This window comes from Schistocerca serialis, chromosome 11 (assembly GCF_023864345.2).
Source record: "Schistocerca serialis cubense isolate TAMUIC-IGC-003099 chromosome 11, iqSchSeri2.2, whole genome shotgun sequence".
Classification (NCBI taxonomy): domain Eukaryota; kingdom Metazoa; phylum Arthropoda; class Insecta; order Orthoptera; family Acrididae; genus Schistocerca; species Schistocerca serialis.
Window position 1 is genome coordinate 158528602 of NC_064648.1, and position 17923 is coordinate 158546524.

The 17923-nt window shown below is 41.9% G+C and overlaps 2 protein-coding genes across 4 annotated transcripts in view; one reads left to right on the forward strand and one right to left on the reverse strand.

The window, feature by feature from the left end:
- Nucleotides 1-17923, forward strand: part of LOC126426799 (uncharacterized) — a 388288-nt gene that overhangs the window by 85376 nt on the left and 284989 nt on the right. The gene's annotated exons all lie outside the window — the stretch shown is intronic.
- Nucleotides 1-17923, reverse strand: part of LOC126426797 (peroxisomal carnitine O-octanoyltransferase) — a 243936-nt gene that overhangs the window by 72617 nt on the left and 153396 nt on the right. For all 3 annotated transcript variants that reach the window (XM_050088798.1, XM_050088796.1, XM_050088797.1), the window contains exon 9: nt 14518-14648. In XM_050088798.1, coding sequence (XP_049944755.1) covers nt 14518-14648 — 131 coding nt within the window. The remainder of the gene's footprint in view (nt 1-14517; nt 14649-17923) is intronic.

The window sequence follows — 17923 nt, forward strand, 5'->3', positions numbered from 1 at the left end:
TATGCTGAAAAGAAGACTGCATGTAATTCACAATTCATAAAAGTTCCAATTAGCAACCATCTCTTCTCACAGGTAGGGAAAAATTCAGAACGCAGAATTGGCCACATTGACAGACATCCAAAACAGTCTTGGCAGTCGGATTTTTGTAGTACATTGAAATTCTCCTACATTCGAAGATGAACAATACGAAATTTGTATTTCCTTTGTTGGATGATGTATGAAAATGCAGTGGTCGAAACTCAGGGCAGAGAAAAAAAGCTTGTCTTCCACCTTTTTTTTAAATTTATTTACTGACGCAGAGGTTTTGGTGCCAGTATTTATCTTTGTGCCTGCAAAGCATGCCTATGTAGCGCTACATATATTCGACGACAGAAGTTAGTTGTGGCGGCACCTACCAACATTTTTCAGAACTTCCGCTTTGCACTCGATTCTAAGCCACAGGCGGTTTTTTGGATTACAAAAACCGGAAAAAAAGTGCGGCTTAGATTTGAGTAAATATGGTAACTTCTACAAAACCTTTGAGCAAAATCTGAACAAAGTGCCGAGTCTACAGTTCAAAGATTCCAGAGGCTGATTGGCCCACAGTGACAAAGATAATTGCCAGATTCTAGCAAGTTATACTGAAGGTCTCCTCAACAGTGAGGTTCCAGAGACTGTGTTGATTTATGAAAACAATCCAAATGTCCACCCAGATTCGTCTCTACCTGTGAAGGAAGAAATTGAAAAGATTATCGAGGCACTGAAGGACAACAAGATGCCAGATGAGGGTCAGATAATCACTGAACTGTGGAAGCAGGCAAGGGGCTAAGATGATTGATAAACTTGTTGCAATTATTGAAGGTATTTGGGAAAGTGAAGAGCTTCCAAGTGGATGGACCTCTCATCCACTACATAGGAATGGAGACTGAACAGACAAAAACAACCACCGTGGTATCTCTCTTCCCTACAAAAGCTCTGCAGAATAAGCAGAACAACACACTGATCCAGAATTAGGGTTATACCGAGGAGGTTCCAGCAACAGATGATTATGTATGCTAAATAACGAAAAGTGTGAGCTGATCCACATGAGTTCCAAAAGAAATCCATTGGAATTCGATTACTCGATAAATAGTACAATTCTCAAGGCTGTCAATTCAACTAAGTACCTGAGTGTTAAAATTACGAACAACTTCAGTTGGAAAGACCACATAGATAATATTGTTGGGAAGGCAAGCCAAAGGTTGCGTTTCATTGGCAGGACACTTAGAAGATGCAACAAGTCCAATAAAGAGACAGCTTACACTACACTCATTCGTCCTCTGTTGAATATTGCTGCACGGTGTGGGACCCTTACCACGTAGGATTGATGTAGGACATCGAAAGGGTGCAAAAAAGGGCAGCTCGTTTTGTATTATCATGTAATAGGGGAGAGAGTGTGGCAGATATGATACGCGAGTTGGGATTAAAGCAAAGACTTTTCGTCACGGCGAGATCTATTTACAAAATTTCAGTCACCAACTTTCTCTTCCGAATGCGAAAATATTTTGTTGAGCCAAACCTACATAGGTAGGTTGGATCATCAAAATAAAATAAGAGAAATCAGAGCTCGAACAGAAAGGTTTAAGTATTCATTTTTTCCTGCGCGCTGTTCAGGAGTGGAATGGTAGAGAGATAGTATGATTGTGGTTCGAGGAACCCTCTGCCAAGCACTTAAATGTGAATTGCAGAGTAGTCATGTAGATGTAGATACTGAGTAGATTATGGATCTGCAGTCCTATCCTTTCATATCTGAAACTCACAAGCAAGGAATTTGTGGTGACCTCCATCAATTTCAGGAAGGCGTACGATTCAGTGGATCGAACCACTCTACTGCAAGTCCTTGAAGAGTTTGGCTTAAATAATTAGACAAAAGTAGTTATCAAATGGTTCAAATGGCTCTGAGCACTATGGGACTTAACATCTGAGGTCATCAGTCCCCTAGAACTTAGAACTACTTAAACCTCACTAACCTAAGGACATCACATACATCCATGCTCGAGGCAGGATTCGAACCTGCGACCGTAGCGGTCCAGACTGAAGCGCTTAGAACCGCACGGCCACACCAGCCGGCAAAAGTAGTTATCGCCGCTTGGGATTAGCCAAGCGGTCTAAGGCGCTGCAGTCATGGACTGCGCAGCTGGTCCCGGCAGAGGTTCGAATCCTCCCTCGGGCATGGGTGTGTGTGCTTGTCCTTACGATAATTTGGGTTAAGTAGTGTGTAAGCTTAGGGACTGATGACCTTAGCAGTTAAGTCCCATAAGATTTCACACGTAGTTATCCAGCAAACCCTAACCAACACCACCTACAAAGTGAGCTTCAGAGGACATATGTCTGATGCCTTTGAAATCAGGACAGGGGTGAGACAAGGAGACGGACTATCACCTCTGATCTTCAACTGTGTTTTAGAAAAGGTTGTTCAAGACAGGAAGAAAGAAATGAACAATTCATGGGTAGAAAATGTGGTAAGGCTAGGCTAAAAGTATATGAATCTCACAATCAACTGTCTAGCCTTTGTGGATAATCTAGCAATTTTTTCAGACTCCATATATATGGCAGCCAAACAGTTAAACTGACTGAAGACACAGGCAGTGTAGGGTGGCCTCCAAATTTCCTTTGAGAAGATGTACTTTATGACGAACGTAAAATCGGCACCAAGAGAACTGGAGGGCAGGCAAAGAAAAATTAAGCAGCCAGAAAATTTTACACACCTTGGTGAGTGGATAAAGTCAAACCTATCAAAGGAGAAGTCTTTGCATCAGGCATCAACAAAATGGAAATGGCCTGCAAACTGACTAAAGGCATCTACAATAAGAGATTGATATCCTTAAATGCCAAAATTAGACAGTATTGGACTGTTATTATACCAGAGGCTCTATATGGAGCAGAGATTCTTACAACAAATAGGAAAGGCCTAATTGAGATACATGAGGTTCAAGAAAGAAAGATTTTGAGAAAAACCCTGAGTCCCATCAAAGAAAACAATGGACACAGACACAAGAGAGACAAAAGCTAAAGCATAGAAGAAACTTAATGACTGGAACACATTCAAAAATTTCAGACTAAAAATACGCAAAACACAGACAATAGAAATGACCATCAACAGGCATGGGAGAACCTCAAATATATTTCTAGAAAGAGTCAAAGTAGAAGCTGTTTTCTTACTTCAAGTACCTGCGGAGCAAGACCTCATAAGATAACACCATTAAGCAGAAAGTGATCAGCAGGACACAGAAAGCATCCAATTTTTAGTCAAATCTTCTCTGGGACAATAAAATACAAAGAAAAGCAAAACCGGCTATGTACCACAACTATTTTGTACCAATCCCTACATACAGTTTAGAAACATGTATGGTACTAAACAAAGACCTCAGCAGAATTCAAGCAAGGTAAGTGAGATTCAATACAACTATGAACCGAACAACTAGTCTATTCACCGAGAGCTGGGACGAAACATAAACAGTGTCACAAGAGCGACTACACTCGTTTCCAGAGAAAGCATTCGGTGTTCACGTGATACGTAGGGGTGTAGCAAATCCTTGGCGCATGCTTTGCAGGTGGCGGTGTTCGGCTGGCTTCTGAGCTGTCACAGCGGACCATGAGAAACGTGGGCAACAATGTACGAAATAAATTTAACAATAATGTTAAAATAATGTTAAACTGAGTTCATTATGTCGAAGCAGATTTATTTTCATTCAGGTTGCTAACAAAACGCTCCATTCAGACACAATTAATTGTTAATTTTAATAACAATACCAGTAATAAAAATGATAAAGGACGAAACAAGGTTCACTTTGTCGAATGTGAATTGTTTTCATTGAGCTTTATAACAAACCGCTCCTCTCTCTCCTCTATAATGCAGTCTAATTTCCACATTTGAGTTTCCACGTTTTCTACAACATGGAGGACGCACTTGTTCCAATCCTCTGCAGACACTGTTCTTAGTGCTTCTTCTAGCAGTACTTTAACTTCCGGCATTTTGTGTGTTTTGTTTTTCGCTGCAACATAGCCTTTGATTCTGGCCCACACTAACTCGATGGTGTTTAATTCACAGTGGTACGGAGGAATTCTGAGAACAGTTTTCCCTGCATTCTTCACCATTTCATCTATTGCATATTCGTTGTGCACTGTTCTGTGATTTTTAACTATATCTAAAAGTTCTTTCTTCAACATACCGTCTTCGAAATCGATGTTTTTAGATTTTAGCCACTCTGATATTTCGTGCTTATTAGAATTCACATTGGGAACTTTTTCTTTTCTCCGAGAATGGTTCGGCGCGTTATCAAGAACAGTAACTGCATTTTCCTGAAGCCGAGGAAGAACTTCTTGAAACCACTTCTCGAAGATTTCGACACATATCTCCTCATGATAATCTCCCCTTTTCTTGAATTCGAAAGTCCACAGACATCCTTCAACGAACCCTGCTTTGCTGCCAATGTGTGCGATAATCAGACGTTTCCCTTTACCTGATGGGTCCTTGCTTCCGGTGGATAATCCGGACAGAAACATTTGTTTTGAGGAATTTAGTGTCATCTAACCAGACGTAACTTCGGGTATGTCCTGCATTCACCCACGTCTCGTCCAAATAGTAAATGGGTCTGCCTTCATCTCTCAACCGTTTAATGTTTCAAAGATAACGCCGACACCATAATCTGATGTCATCCCTGTCTATACGCACGCTATCGCGCCCACGCCGGACATATTAGAAATTCATTTCTCTCAATAACTTATAAAATGTAGTTCTCCGAAAATTGCCCAGATCTGCATCTTCGTTCAGGGCTGTAAGCACTTTGTCAATTGTTGGCAATTCGTTGTGAAAAAAAAATTCATGTGCTTTCCTTCGTATCGCATTTCTATTGAAGTCATCAACACTTTTAGAAAGTTTCTGTCGTAATTTTCCTTTCTTGAGAGACTTTAAAGAGTGTATGGCCTTGTACTCACTTATCACACAATACACTGAAGAACGTCCAACACCTGTAGCTGCAGCTGTTTTCGAAACAATGTCACTCATCGACTGCTCTGGATGTAACAGTTCCGTTTTATACACATTAAGCACCATGTGCTTCTCAGAAGAACTTAATGATTTCTTCTTTGCTCGCTTCTTTGGTGGACTCAGAACTCGCTGAATCTGTGGATGACATAATGAGGACAGCCTTAGGTGAAACTAATGAAATAAGTCAATATATAAAATAATAAACCCTGCCTTGCTATTGGATGCGCACATAAACAGTGAATGTTCAGCGTGACTACAAACACATATACTTACTCTAATAATCAACAACTAGTCTTTCAAGCGCCTTTACAGATGAACTTAAGATATCATGAAATCGCCGTTGTACAACACCCACTAACGAGCTCACACCTGCAACTGAGACGGCCACACTGATTGAGTGCCGCGCCTGCGAACCAAACAATGCATCGCTCACGAAGGACAAACGGTTGCACCCATCGCATTCCAACAAACTACAAAATTAAATTCAAACCTTTCTGAAACTTTTCTCGCTAACACCCCAACAGACGTCATCAAAATATAGTACTGAAGGCAATTATACAATTATTTTGCTGTGCGACACACAGTTTAGGAGATATTGCTTGATAAATATACAGTAACGCGAAAAAAAAACTTTTCCTGAAAGCTTAAATATTTCTCTTTTTCAGTGACAACAAATTTTAATGTAATGTAAAAAACCGTGTCGGAAGGTAGTTCTCGGATCACTTTATCATGCTCAGGTGCTAAATTATAAAAAAACACTACTTTAATTTTTTAATTTCTGACGCCCCTGCCTTGTACACCCCTCGACGGCAGCACTGTGGTCACGCGCCTTGCCGTGTTTGCAGTACGTCTCTTGTTTCGGTGAATGGAGTATAGAAAGGATGATATCAGACATAAGGTGAATAAAAAAGTAGCTAATATTGAGGTTCCTGTCATCAGTGCCAAAAAGAAACACAGGCTTAAGTGGTACGGGCACATAATGATAATGAACAGCAAAAGATTTGCCAAAAAATATTTCAACCTGAACCTCGTAGGAAGAAGACAACAGGGAAAGACTGCGAAAACACTGGATAGAGACTGTAAGATCAAATGTGGAGGAGAAAGGACACAGACGGGAAGTTGTCCTGGAACAGAAGATGTATGAAGACAGAAGGATATGGCAAGTACTTGTGCATCACACCTGGGAAACTGGAGTTCGAAAAAGATGATGACGATGACGACGATGATGACAATGACGACGACGACGATGACGGTGGTGGTGGTGGTGGTGGTGGTGGTGACAGAAGGTGTCACAACTGTTAACTACAGCTTATAAACATATGGAGAAGTAAGTGAGACAATTCGTAAAAGAGGAATTATCTTTTATGGCCACATGATGTGAATGAGTCCAGAAAGGATATCTAAAAGGATATCAAAATCTACTTTCAAGACATGAAAACCAAAAGTGCTTTCTTCACAGAAGTCACAAAAGATCTACGAATCTTTCCTAAATATATTCAGGGATGTGATCTGCTTAAGGAAAAATTATGAATGCACAAAGATTTACAGGAAAGTCAAAGATGAAGACAGGGCAGGCAGGAACCAAAGAAAGAGAAGGACATCAGAAATGAATACAGAAGCACTGGGTGGCAGGTAAAGCTCAGAAAAAGAGACAGTTGAACTTACGTAGTCTGACTCGGGCTGTAACAGCTGGGAACAGTGGCCATGAGTGTGCTAGCTGTGCTTGTGTAAACAAGAGTATGTTTACTATTTCCAAAGAAGGACCTTTTGTCCGAAAGCTAAAATGTTCAGCAGTCTCTTTTTCACTGTGTCTTTCTGAGACTCAGTGCCTCCTCTATGTGGCAAATAACAGTCTATCCTTTTCATAATATCGTTGAAAGCAATTTCAACTTTATTTCATTGATCATAAATTAGGTTTCTGAAAGATGGCTGAAAATTTCAGTTTCTTCTAAGATATTCACTTCCTTCTCTTTCTAAGTGTAATGTGGAATTTGGACCTGTCCGTTAATGTTTTTGGAGCTATATCTGTAGTCTGGCAGATGTAGTGGACAGGAACTTGACTGTTATTTTTAGATTTTATGTGCTATTTAAAAGATACCCAAAAGTCATTTAAAAAGTCAACCAGATACCCTTATCAACAAACAAACAGGACAGAAAGTTTCTCAAAACTGTGGTCACATTCTGCTAACGACCAGTCAAAAACTGTCTATACAGTAACTGAAATTTAAAATTTAGAGTCACATAACAAAAAATTTTTAATATTTTATTTTTATTCTACTATTTATTTTATATATTACTTTCATTTTTTGCTATTTCCTAACTTACCTAAAATACACACACAAATATATAGTCATCATTATTTCAAATTATTAGTCCATGGTTAGTTTTATTCTTTGACCGATGTAAAATCTTTGTAAATTTTGTACCTTTTTAAAATGTTAAGCTGACAAACTAAAAAGACAGCATATGTGGAACCAAAATGAATAGGACACACAAATTCAGAGACACAAACATTCTAATCTCCCCCCCCTCCCGTGAACAACAAACCTTGCCATCAGTGGCGAGGGTTGCATGCTTCAGCGATACAGATAGACATACTGTAGGTTCAACCACAATTGAGGGATATCTGCTGAGGCCAGACAAACGTGTGGTTCCTGAAGAGGGGCAGCAGACTTTTCAGTAGTTGCATGGGCAACTGCCTGCATGACTGACTGATCCAGCTCGGTAACATCAACTAAACCAGCCTAGCTGTGCTGGTACTCTGAACAGCTGAAAGCAAGACACAACTGCAGACACAATTTTTCCCGAGGGCATGCAGCTCTACTGTATGGTTAAATGATGATAGCATACTATCGGGTGAAATATTCTGGAGGTAAAGTAGTCCTCCATTCAGATCTCGGGGTGGGGACTCCTCAGAAGGATGTTGTCACCGGGAGAAACAAGACTGGCATTCTAAAGATTGGAGCATGGAATTTTAGATCCCTTAATCGCCCAGGTAGGTTAGAAAATTTAAAAGTGGCAATAGATACGTTGAAGGTAGATACAGTGGGAATTACTGAAGTTCAGTGGCAAGAGGAACATGACTTCTGGTCAGATGAACACGGAGTTATAAATACAAAATCAAATTGGGGTAGAGCAGGCATAGGTTTAATAATAACAAAATGGGACTGTGGATAAGCTACTATGAACAGCATAGTGAACATATCATCGTAATCAAGATAGACACGAAGTTCCACACCTACCACAGTAGTACAGGTTTCTATGCCAACTAGCTCCGCAGATGACGAGAAGATTCAAGAAATGCATGATGAGATAAAAGAAATTATTCAGATAGTTACAGGAGATGAAAATTTAATTGTAATGGGGGACTGGAATTTGATGGTAGGAAAATTGGGTGGTCGATTTGGGGAGGAGACCAAACTGCAAGGTCACTGGTCTCACGGATTAGGAAAGGATGGGAAGGAAGTCGGCAATGCCCATTCAAAGGAACCACCCCAGCATTTGTCTGAAGTAATTTAGGGAAATCATGGAAAACCTAAATCAGAATGGCCAGGCGCGAGATTGAACCGTCGTCCCCCCCGAATGCAAGTCCAGTGTACTAACCACTGTGCCAACTTGTTCAGTGATGGTACAAAAAAAGAAGAGGAGGAAAAATAGCAGGTGAAATTGGACTGGGGTAAAGGAATGAAAGATGAAGCTGCCTGGCAGAATTTTGCACTGGACATAATTTAATCAATATACACATTTGGTTTAAGAATCATGAAAGAGACTTGTATATGTGGAAGAGACCTGGAGACACCAGAAGGTTTCAGATTGATTATATAAATATGAAGATAGTAACTGTTCTCAAAAGAACAGATACCATTGATGACCATGCAACTTCTCTAGAATAAATGATGATTAATTGAAACCCTCAGGTGCCGACAGGTGTCGTTGATATACCTCGATGGAGACAGCTGAAAATGTGTGCCCTGACCGGGACTCAAACCCGGGACCTCCTGCTTACATGGCAGATGCTCTATCCATCTGAGCCACTGAGGACACAGATGAAAAGCACGATTACAGGGACTTACCCTTGCACGCCTCCCACGAGACCCACATTCCCATCTGTCCACAATCTACATTCATAATGTTCCTAAGAATGCGCACAGGTTGTCCGAACTCTTACAGGAATCGTCACCTTAGTTGGCACGAAAGTTCAGTAATGTTTATGATGAACCAATGGTTTTATATTATACCTGTTATCATCAACCTACATTTCTAGCATTTGTAGACTTAGAGAAAGCTTTTGACAATGTTGACTGGAATATAATTGCGTAGGCTTCCGCGGCCAGAGTCAGTCTAATTAGACCCACAAGAAGGCAATCGTGGCCGAAACGTTGGCTTTTCTATAGCAGCAGTAGTTTTTACATTATGACGCGGTACCAAACCCAGAAAACTTTTATGTCGATTGACTGGAATACTCTCTTTCAAATTCTAAAGGTGGCAGGGGTAAAATACAGGGAGCGAAAGGCTATTTACAATTTGTACAGAAAGCAGATGGCAGTTATAAGAGTCGAGGGACATGAAAGGGAAGCAGTGGTTGGGAAGGGAGTAAGACAGGGTTGTAGCCTCTCCCCGATGTTAGTCAATCTGTATATTGAGCAAGCAGTAAAGGAAACAAAAGAAAAATTCGGGGTAGGTATTAAAATCCATCGAGAAGAAATAAAAACTTTGAGGTTCGCCGATGACATTGTAATTCTGTCAGAGACAGCAAAGGACTTGGAAGAGCAGTTGAACGGAATGGATGGTGTCTTGAAGGGAGGATATAAGATGAACATCAACAAAAACAAAACGAGAATAATGGAATGTAGTCGAATTAAGTCGGGTGATGTTGAGGTATTAGATTAGGAAATGAGACACTTAAAGTAGTAAAGGAGTTTTGCTATTTGGGGAGCAAAATAACTGATGATGGTCGAAGTAGAGAGGATATAAAATGTAGACTGGCAATGGCAAGGAAAGCGTTTCTGAAGAAGAGAAATTTGTTAACATCGAGTATAGATTTAAGTGTCAGGAAGTTGTTTCTGAAAGTATTTGTATGGAGTGTAGCCATGTATGGAAGTGAAACATGGACGATAAATAGTTTAGACAAGAAGAGAATAGAAGCTTTCGAAATGTGGTGCTACAGAAGAATGCTGAAGATTAGATGGGTAGATCACATAACTAATGAGGAAGTATTGAATAGGATTGGGGAGAAGAGAAGTTAGTGGCACAACTTGACCAGAAGAAGGGATCGGTTGGTTTGACATGTTCTGAGGCATCAAGGGATCACCAATTTAGTACTGGAGGGCAGTGTGGAGGGTAAAAATCATAGGGGGAGACCCAGAGATGAATACACTAAGCAGATTCAGAAGGATGTAGGTTGCAGTAGGTACTGGGAGATGAAGAAGCTTGCACAGGATAGAGTAGCATGGAGAGCTGCATCAAACCAGTCTCAGGACTGAAGACCACAACAACAACAACAACAACAACAACAACAACGTCATCATAATAACCCAGTTTATCAGTTGGTTGGTTAGTTTCATGGATCATTTGAATAATAAACTGTTATGATGTGGAATGAGTAATGTTACATAAACATTGCTAATTTAATTCTTAAACATGGGTAGATGCTTAATATTTATAAGCATTTTTTTAATAAAAAACAAACAGATGTGTGCTAGTAATTCCTACCGATCACCTTTTACACATTACAATAATACAAATTCTTATATGGAATAGAAATAGTTGCCATGGAGAAACTATTTCAGTTTGTTTTCAAATTTTACTTTGCTGCCTGTCAGACATTTTATATCACTGGGTAAGTTATCAAAAATTTTGTTTGCAGCATTGTGCACCTGCTTTTTGACACAGACAACTTTGATGTTGAGTAATGAAAGTCATTTTTCCTTCTGGTATTATAACTACGCATGTCATTGTTTGTTTTAAATTGCAAAAATGTTCAAATGTGTGTGAAATCTTATGGGACTTAACTGCTAAGGTCATCAGTCCCTAAGCTTACACACTACTTAACCTAAATTATCCTGAGGGCAAACACACACACCCATGCCCAAGGGAGGACTCGTACCTCCGCCAGGACCAGCCGCACAGTCCACGACTGCAGCGCCCTAGACCTCTCGGCTAATCCTGCGTGGCTTTAAATTGCAGCAGATTATTTACAACAAACGTCATGAGGGAATAAATATACTGTGAAGCAGTAGTCACAATGCCCAACTCCTTAAACAAGTGTCTACAAGATGATTGTGATTGAGCACTACGTATTATTCATACACCATATCCTTGGGCAATGAAGACGTTCTATCTTAAAGGTGAGTTACCCCAGAACATGGTTCAGTACGACACTGCTGTTGTGGTCTTCAGTCCTGAGACTGGTTTGATGCAGCTCTCCATGCTACTCTATCCTGTGCAATCTCTTTAACTCCAAATAACTACTGCAACCTACATCCTTCTGAATCTGCTTACTGTCCTCACCTCTATCTGTCTCCTCCTACGATATTCAACCCCCACACTTCCCTCCAACACCAAATTTGTGATCCCTTGATGCCTCAGAGAGTGTTGCATCAACCGACCCCTTCTTTGGCCAAGTTATGCCACAAATTTCTTGTCTCCTTGATTCTATTCAGTATATCCTCATTAGTTACATGATCGACGCACCTCATCTTTAATATTCTACTGTAGTACTACATTTTGAGAGTTTCTATTTTCTTCTTCTCTAAACTTTTATTGTCAACAGTTCACTTCCATGCATAGCTACACTCCAGACAAACACCTTCAGAAAACTCTTCCGAAAACTTAAACCTATATTTGACATTAACAAATTTCTCTTCTTCAGAAATACTTTTCTTACCATTGTGTCTACATTTTATACCCTCTCTACATCAGCAATTATCAAGTTATTTTGCTGCCCAAACAGCAAAATTTGTCAACTACTTTAACTGTCTATTTCTCAATCTAATTCCCTTAGCATCACCTGCTTTTTCCAGTTTAAATTCCCATCAATATGCACACCAAAGAATTTTGAAGTTTTCCCCGTATTTAATATTTCCACATCATGTGTTACACGTATCACTGGTGTAGTTCCCCTGGAACAACTGAATATGTTGCATCTCTTTAAAACTGAGGGTGAGCCCATTTGCAGGAAACCAGTGAATAATACTTTTAAGAACATTGTTCACTATGTCTTCCATTTTTGTAGAGGAATCTCAAGAGTGCAAACAATAACATTGAAATCAATAGAAAATGAAAGAAGCTGAAGGAGTCACTCATACGCCGAAAGCAGTAGCAGCTAAGTTTGACAAAACATCACCACTAGACAGACACAAACATGTCACTCACCAGGCAAACTTCCGTGCACTCATCACAAACTGGCTGTCATTTTACAGCATGTGTGTCCAACCTTTTAGTTTACATAGGCCACACTGGAAGAAGAAGAGAACATTTGGATGTAATATACACATATCAAAAAATGTTTTGCATGATCCGTGTTCCCAGAACTCCTAAAGATAGATGTTGACTGTGGATACTATATCACAGATACAGTCCCTTTGACTGTTCAGAGATGTTATTAAACCCACCCAAAGATGTAAACAACCATGCATGAGCAGCTCCTACCAGGCAGAGAGGGTCCGACAGCCAATCATTTTGAGTAATTCCACCAGGAAGGAGGTACAAGGCTCGTGTTGTCTGTAGTTCCACCATGCCTAGACGGTGAATACTGCAGTTCGATCGCGTCCGCATTGTTATTTTGTGCAGGAAGAGCTCTCAACGAGGGAAGTGTCCAGGCACCTTGGAGTGAACCAAAGCTACGTTGTTCGGACATGGAGGAGATACAGAGAGACAGGAACTGTCGACGACATGCCTCGCTCAGGCTGCCCGAGGGCTACTACTGCGGGGGATGACTGCTACCTACAGATTATGGCTCGGAGTAACCCTGACACCAATGCCACCATGTCGAATAATGCTTTTCGTGCAGCCACAGGATGTCGTTTTAGAACTCAAACTGTGCACAATAGGCTGCATAATGCGCAACTTCACTCCCAACATCCATGGTGAGGTTCATCTTTGCAACCACGAAACCATGTAGCGCGGTACAGACGGGCCCAACAACATGCCAAATGGGCCGCTCAGGATTGGCATTATGTTCTCTTCACCGATAAGTGTTGCATATGCCTTCAATCAGACAATCGTCACAGACATGTTTGGAGGCAACCCGGTCAGGCTGAACACCTTAGACACACTGTCCAGTGAGTGCAGGAAGGAGTAGTTTCCCTGCTGTTTTGGGGTGGCATTATGTGGGGCTGACGTATGCCGCTGGTGGTCACGGAAGGCGCCATAACGGCAGTACGATACGTGAATGCCAGCCTCCGACCAATAGTGCAACCGTATCGGCAGCATATTGGCGAGGCATTCATCTTTGTGGACAACAATTTGCGCCCATATCATGCACATCTTGTGAATTACTTCCTTCAGGATAACGACATCCCTCGACTAGAGTGGCCAGCATGTTCTCCAGTCATGAACCCTATGCCTGGGATAGATTGAAGAGGGTTGTTTATGGACGATGCAACCCACCAACCACTCTGAGGGATCTACGCCAAATCACCGTTGAGGAGTGGTACAATCTGGACCAACAGTGCATTGATGAACTTGTGGATAGTATGGCACGATGAATACAGGCATGCACCAATGCAAGAGGATGTGCTACTGGGTATTAGAGGTAACTGTGTGTACAGCAATCTGGACCACCACCTCTGAAGGTCTCGCAGTATGATGGTACAACATGCAATGTGTGATTTTCATAAGCAATAAAAAGGGCAGAAAAGATGTTTATGTTGATCTGTATTCCAATTTTCTGTGCAGGTTCCGGAACTCTCGGAATCGAGGGGGGACAAAACTTTTTTTGGTGTGTGGACTTAACACTGACAGTAATTGCTGCAGAGAAAAACAAAATACGATCAGAGGTATACAGTTAACACATGTAACTAATTTATGATTTTCTATTTTGAAAATGCAAATTTGAGAATTTATATATGAGATTTTATAACTTCTACTTTACAAAATTTTATGGGAATTTTTTTCCGCCTAATCATGCGATAGGTGCTTACTTCCTGGACCGCACTGACTTGTTTTGAGCTTCTTGCAGCATGCAGGCTACAGGTTGGGCACCCCTGTCTTATAGCCTGTAGTCTCACTACGGGGCATTTCTGACCATCGCGTATTTTAGAAAATTTTGCAGAGTTGACACCCCCCTCTCTGCTCTAAATCGACTCTGTGTCAATTCTCTTCACCCTGCAGAACTTCTAGCCAAATGGCTGGAGTTTAGTACCCCAATGAGCCAAACACAGTCAGACACAGTGGACTGCTACAGCAGTCACTGACCACATCTTAAGTCAGAACTTGGAAAACAGGTTCCAGATTCCCGAGAGACACAGACAGACAGACAGACAGAGAGAGAGAGAGAGAGAGATTACCTGTTGTGTAGCCGGTAGTAGGCCAGCTGTAGTACCATCTGCACGCACGAATCTGGGTGGAGGCGGTGCGCCTGCATGAACTCCTTCCCAAAGCCACAGTACTGCTCATACGTCACGCACACTGCCCAGTGCTGGAAAGAGGAATTGAGAACTATCAGCACAACATATCTTTGGAAATGTATAACTAGTCCGAGGTATATTTGAACAACAGGACCCAGTATGTTATACTGGATTGTGAATGTTCCACAGAAATTACAGTAATAGCAGGTGTGCACTGTAGTGCAATAGACCAAGGTATTCAATACATCTGATTAAAAGCAGATAGCATCATCAAGGTATTCAATACATCTGATTAAAAGCAGATAGCATCGTCACATGGCGAGGAATGGCTACTAGTCAGACAAATGTTGGTGCACTTAGTGTCAGTGAGTGCGCTGTCTACGGGTAGATTGGGGAAGGTGTGCGAACTATCCGAGTTCGACTGAGGACAGATCGTGATGGCCCGGATGCTCGGCAGGGGCATTTTGGAAACTGCACGACTCGGGGGTTCGAGGAGTGCCGAGGTGAGTGCCATCAATAGGTGGTGAAAACAAGGTAAGACTATATCTGGACGTCACGGGGTTGGGTGCCATGCCAACTGCAGATTCAGACGCCGTAGGCTTGGTACACTGGTAAAATGAGACAGGCAGTGAACTGTGGCGAAACTAACACCAGACTTTAATGCTGAACACAAACCGCACCGAACGCTCTTAACACTGGGTCTCCGCAATCAAAAATCCGTGCATGTGCCAAAGTTAACACCGTGACATTGTCGACTATGATTGACCAGAGGTTGAAAATACCGCTTCAGTTGTTAAGTTCTGTTATTATCACACGACCAGTTTCGGGTTCTTGTAAGCCCAACTTCAGGTGTTGTACTGGATACAGAAAGAGAAAGGAGATAATTTTTGCACGCAATAACACACACAAAAAAAAAAACAGAAAAATTCATAAAAAAGTTTTAAAAAGCATTTCAAAACCACCCGTCGGGCTAGGTGCTGTGAAACCTACGTCCATGCGTGAATGACACCAGACAGTACTATGGACTACTCCCTGGATAGGGGAGTATACAAAAATACCAGGACACTTACACTTAGTGCTGTGGCCCCCAAGCGCCACAGTGGATGTGTACTAGGCGCGATGTACTACCTATGAGTGCAGAACAGGGAGTAATGGATGTAAATGAGGTAGCAACTGCTTTTGTTACTCCGGTTTACCAGTTGCTTCCTCGTCCGCATCCACTACTCCCTTTTCTACGCTCACAGGTAGCACACCACGCCTAGTACACGTCCACCGTGGTGTTCGGGGCGCCACAGCACCGAGTGTAAATGTCCTGGTATTATTTGAATATTCCCCTATGTGGGCAGTCTGCCGTAGTACTGTCTGGTGTCACTTTCACATTGACATACGTTTCACAGCACCTAGCCTAACAGGGTTTTTTAACGACTTTATTTATGAATTTTTTTGTTTTTTATGTGTGTTGCTGCATGTGAAAATTACCTCCCATCTCTTGCTATTTCCAGTACAACACCTGAAGATGGGCTTAGAAGAGTCCAAAACTGGTCGTGTGATAATAAAAGAACTTTACAACTGAAGCAGTATTTTCAACCTCTGGTATAATGATCAGTTGCGGATGAAACTTCCTGGCAGATTAAAACTGTGTGCCGGACCAAGACTCAAACTCGGGACCTTTGCCTTTCGTGGGCAACTGGTCTACCAACTGAGCTACCCAAGCACCACTCACACACCGTCCTCACAGCTTTACTTCTGCCAGTACCTCGTCTCATACCTTCCAAACCTTACAGAAGCTCTCCTGCGGACCATGCAGAACTAGCACTCCTGAAAGAAAGAATATTGCGGAGACATGGGTTAGCCACAGCCTGGGAGATGTTTCCAGAATGAGATTTTCACTCTGCAGAGGAGTGTGTGCTGATATGAAACTTCCTGGCAGATTAAAACTGCCTTTCGCGGGCAAGGTCCCGAGTTCGAGTCTCGGTCGGGCACACAGTTTTAACCTGCCAGGAAGTTTCATATCAGCGCACACTCTGCTGCAGAGTGAAAATCTCATTCTCAGTTGCGGATGTTCCTCCAACGGCACCGTTTTAACTATGATTGAAATGGGCACACGAGCATTGGCACTGGACATCGGTGCAGTAGCAGAGCATTGCACAGTCTGACAAATCCCGATACCTTCTTCATCGTGCCGACGAGAGGGCACGAATATGTCGGCTTACAGGGAGAAAGCTCCGACACTGGTACTGTGGAACAGAGACGAGCTGGCCGCAGCTCCATTATGCTCCAGGGAACATTCACACAGGCATCCGTAGGTCCACTGGAACGTGTGCAAAAAACCGTGATGGCCAGGGGGTATTTTACACTGCTCGCAGATCACACACACCTCTACACAGCAATCACGTTTCCCGACAGCAGTGGCATTTTTCGATAAGATAATGCACCGTGTCAAAAGGTCAGGTGTCAAAAGGTCAGGTGCGTGACGGAGTGGTTTGAGGAACACAGTGGCAAGGCTGAATTGATGTGCTAGCCCCGCTAACTTGCCAGGTGTGAACCCGATCGAACACACCTGGGCTGTGATTGAATGTGGCATCAGAGCACATCCCCCCCCCCCCCCCCCCTGCCGCCTGGAATTTATGGGAATTAGGTGACTTCAAGAAGAATATAATAATTCCAATCCCAAAGAAAGCAGGTGTTGACAGATGTGAAAATTACGGAACTATCAGTTTAATAAGTCATGGCTGCAAAATACTAATGAAAATTCTTTACAGACAAATGGAAAAACTGGCAGAAGCCGATGTCGGGGTAGACCAGTTTGAATTCCGTAGAAATACTGGAACACGTGAGGCAATACTGACCTTACGACTTATCTTAGAAGAAAGAATAAGGAAAGGCAAACCTACATTTCTAGCATTTGTAGACTTAGAGAAAGCTTTTGACAATGTTGACTGGAATACTCTCTTTCAAATTCTAAAGGTGGCAGGGGTAAAATACACGGAGTGAAAGGCTATTTACAATTTGTACAGAAACCAGATGGCAGTTATAAGAATCGAGGGACATGAAAGGGAAGCAGTGGTTGGGAAGGGAGTAAGACAGGGTTGTAGCCTCTCCCCGATGTTATTCAATCTGTATATCGAGCAAGCAGTAAAGGAAACAAAAGAAAAATTCGGAGTAGGTATTAAAATCCATTGAGAAGAAATAAAAACTTTGAGGTTCGCCGATGACATTGTAATTCTGTCAGAGACAGCAAAGGACTTGGAAGAGCAGCTGAACAGAATGGACAGTGTCTTGAAAGGAGGGATCAAGATGAACATCAATGGAAGCAAAACGAGGATAATGGAATGTAGTCGAATTA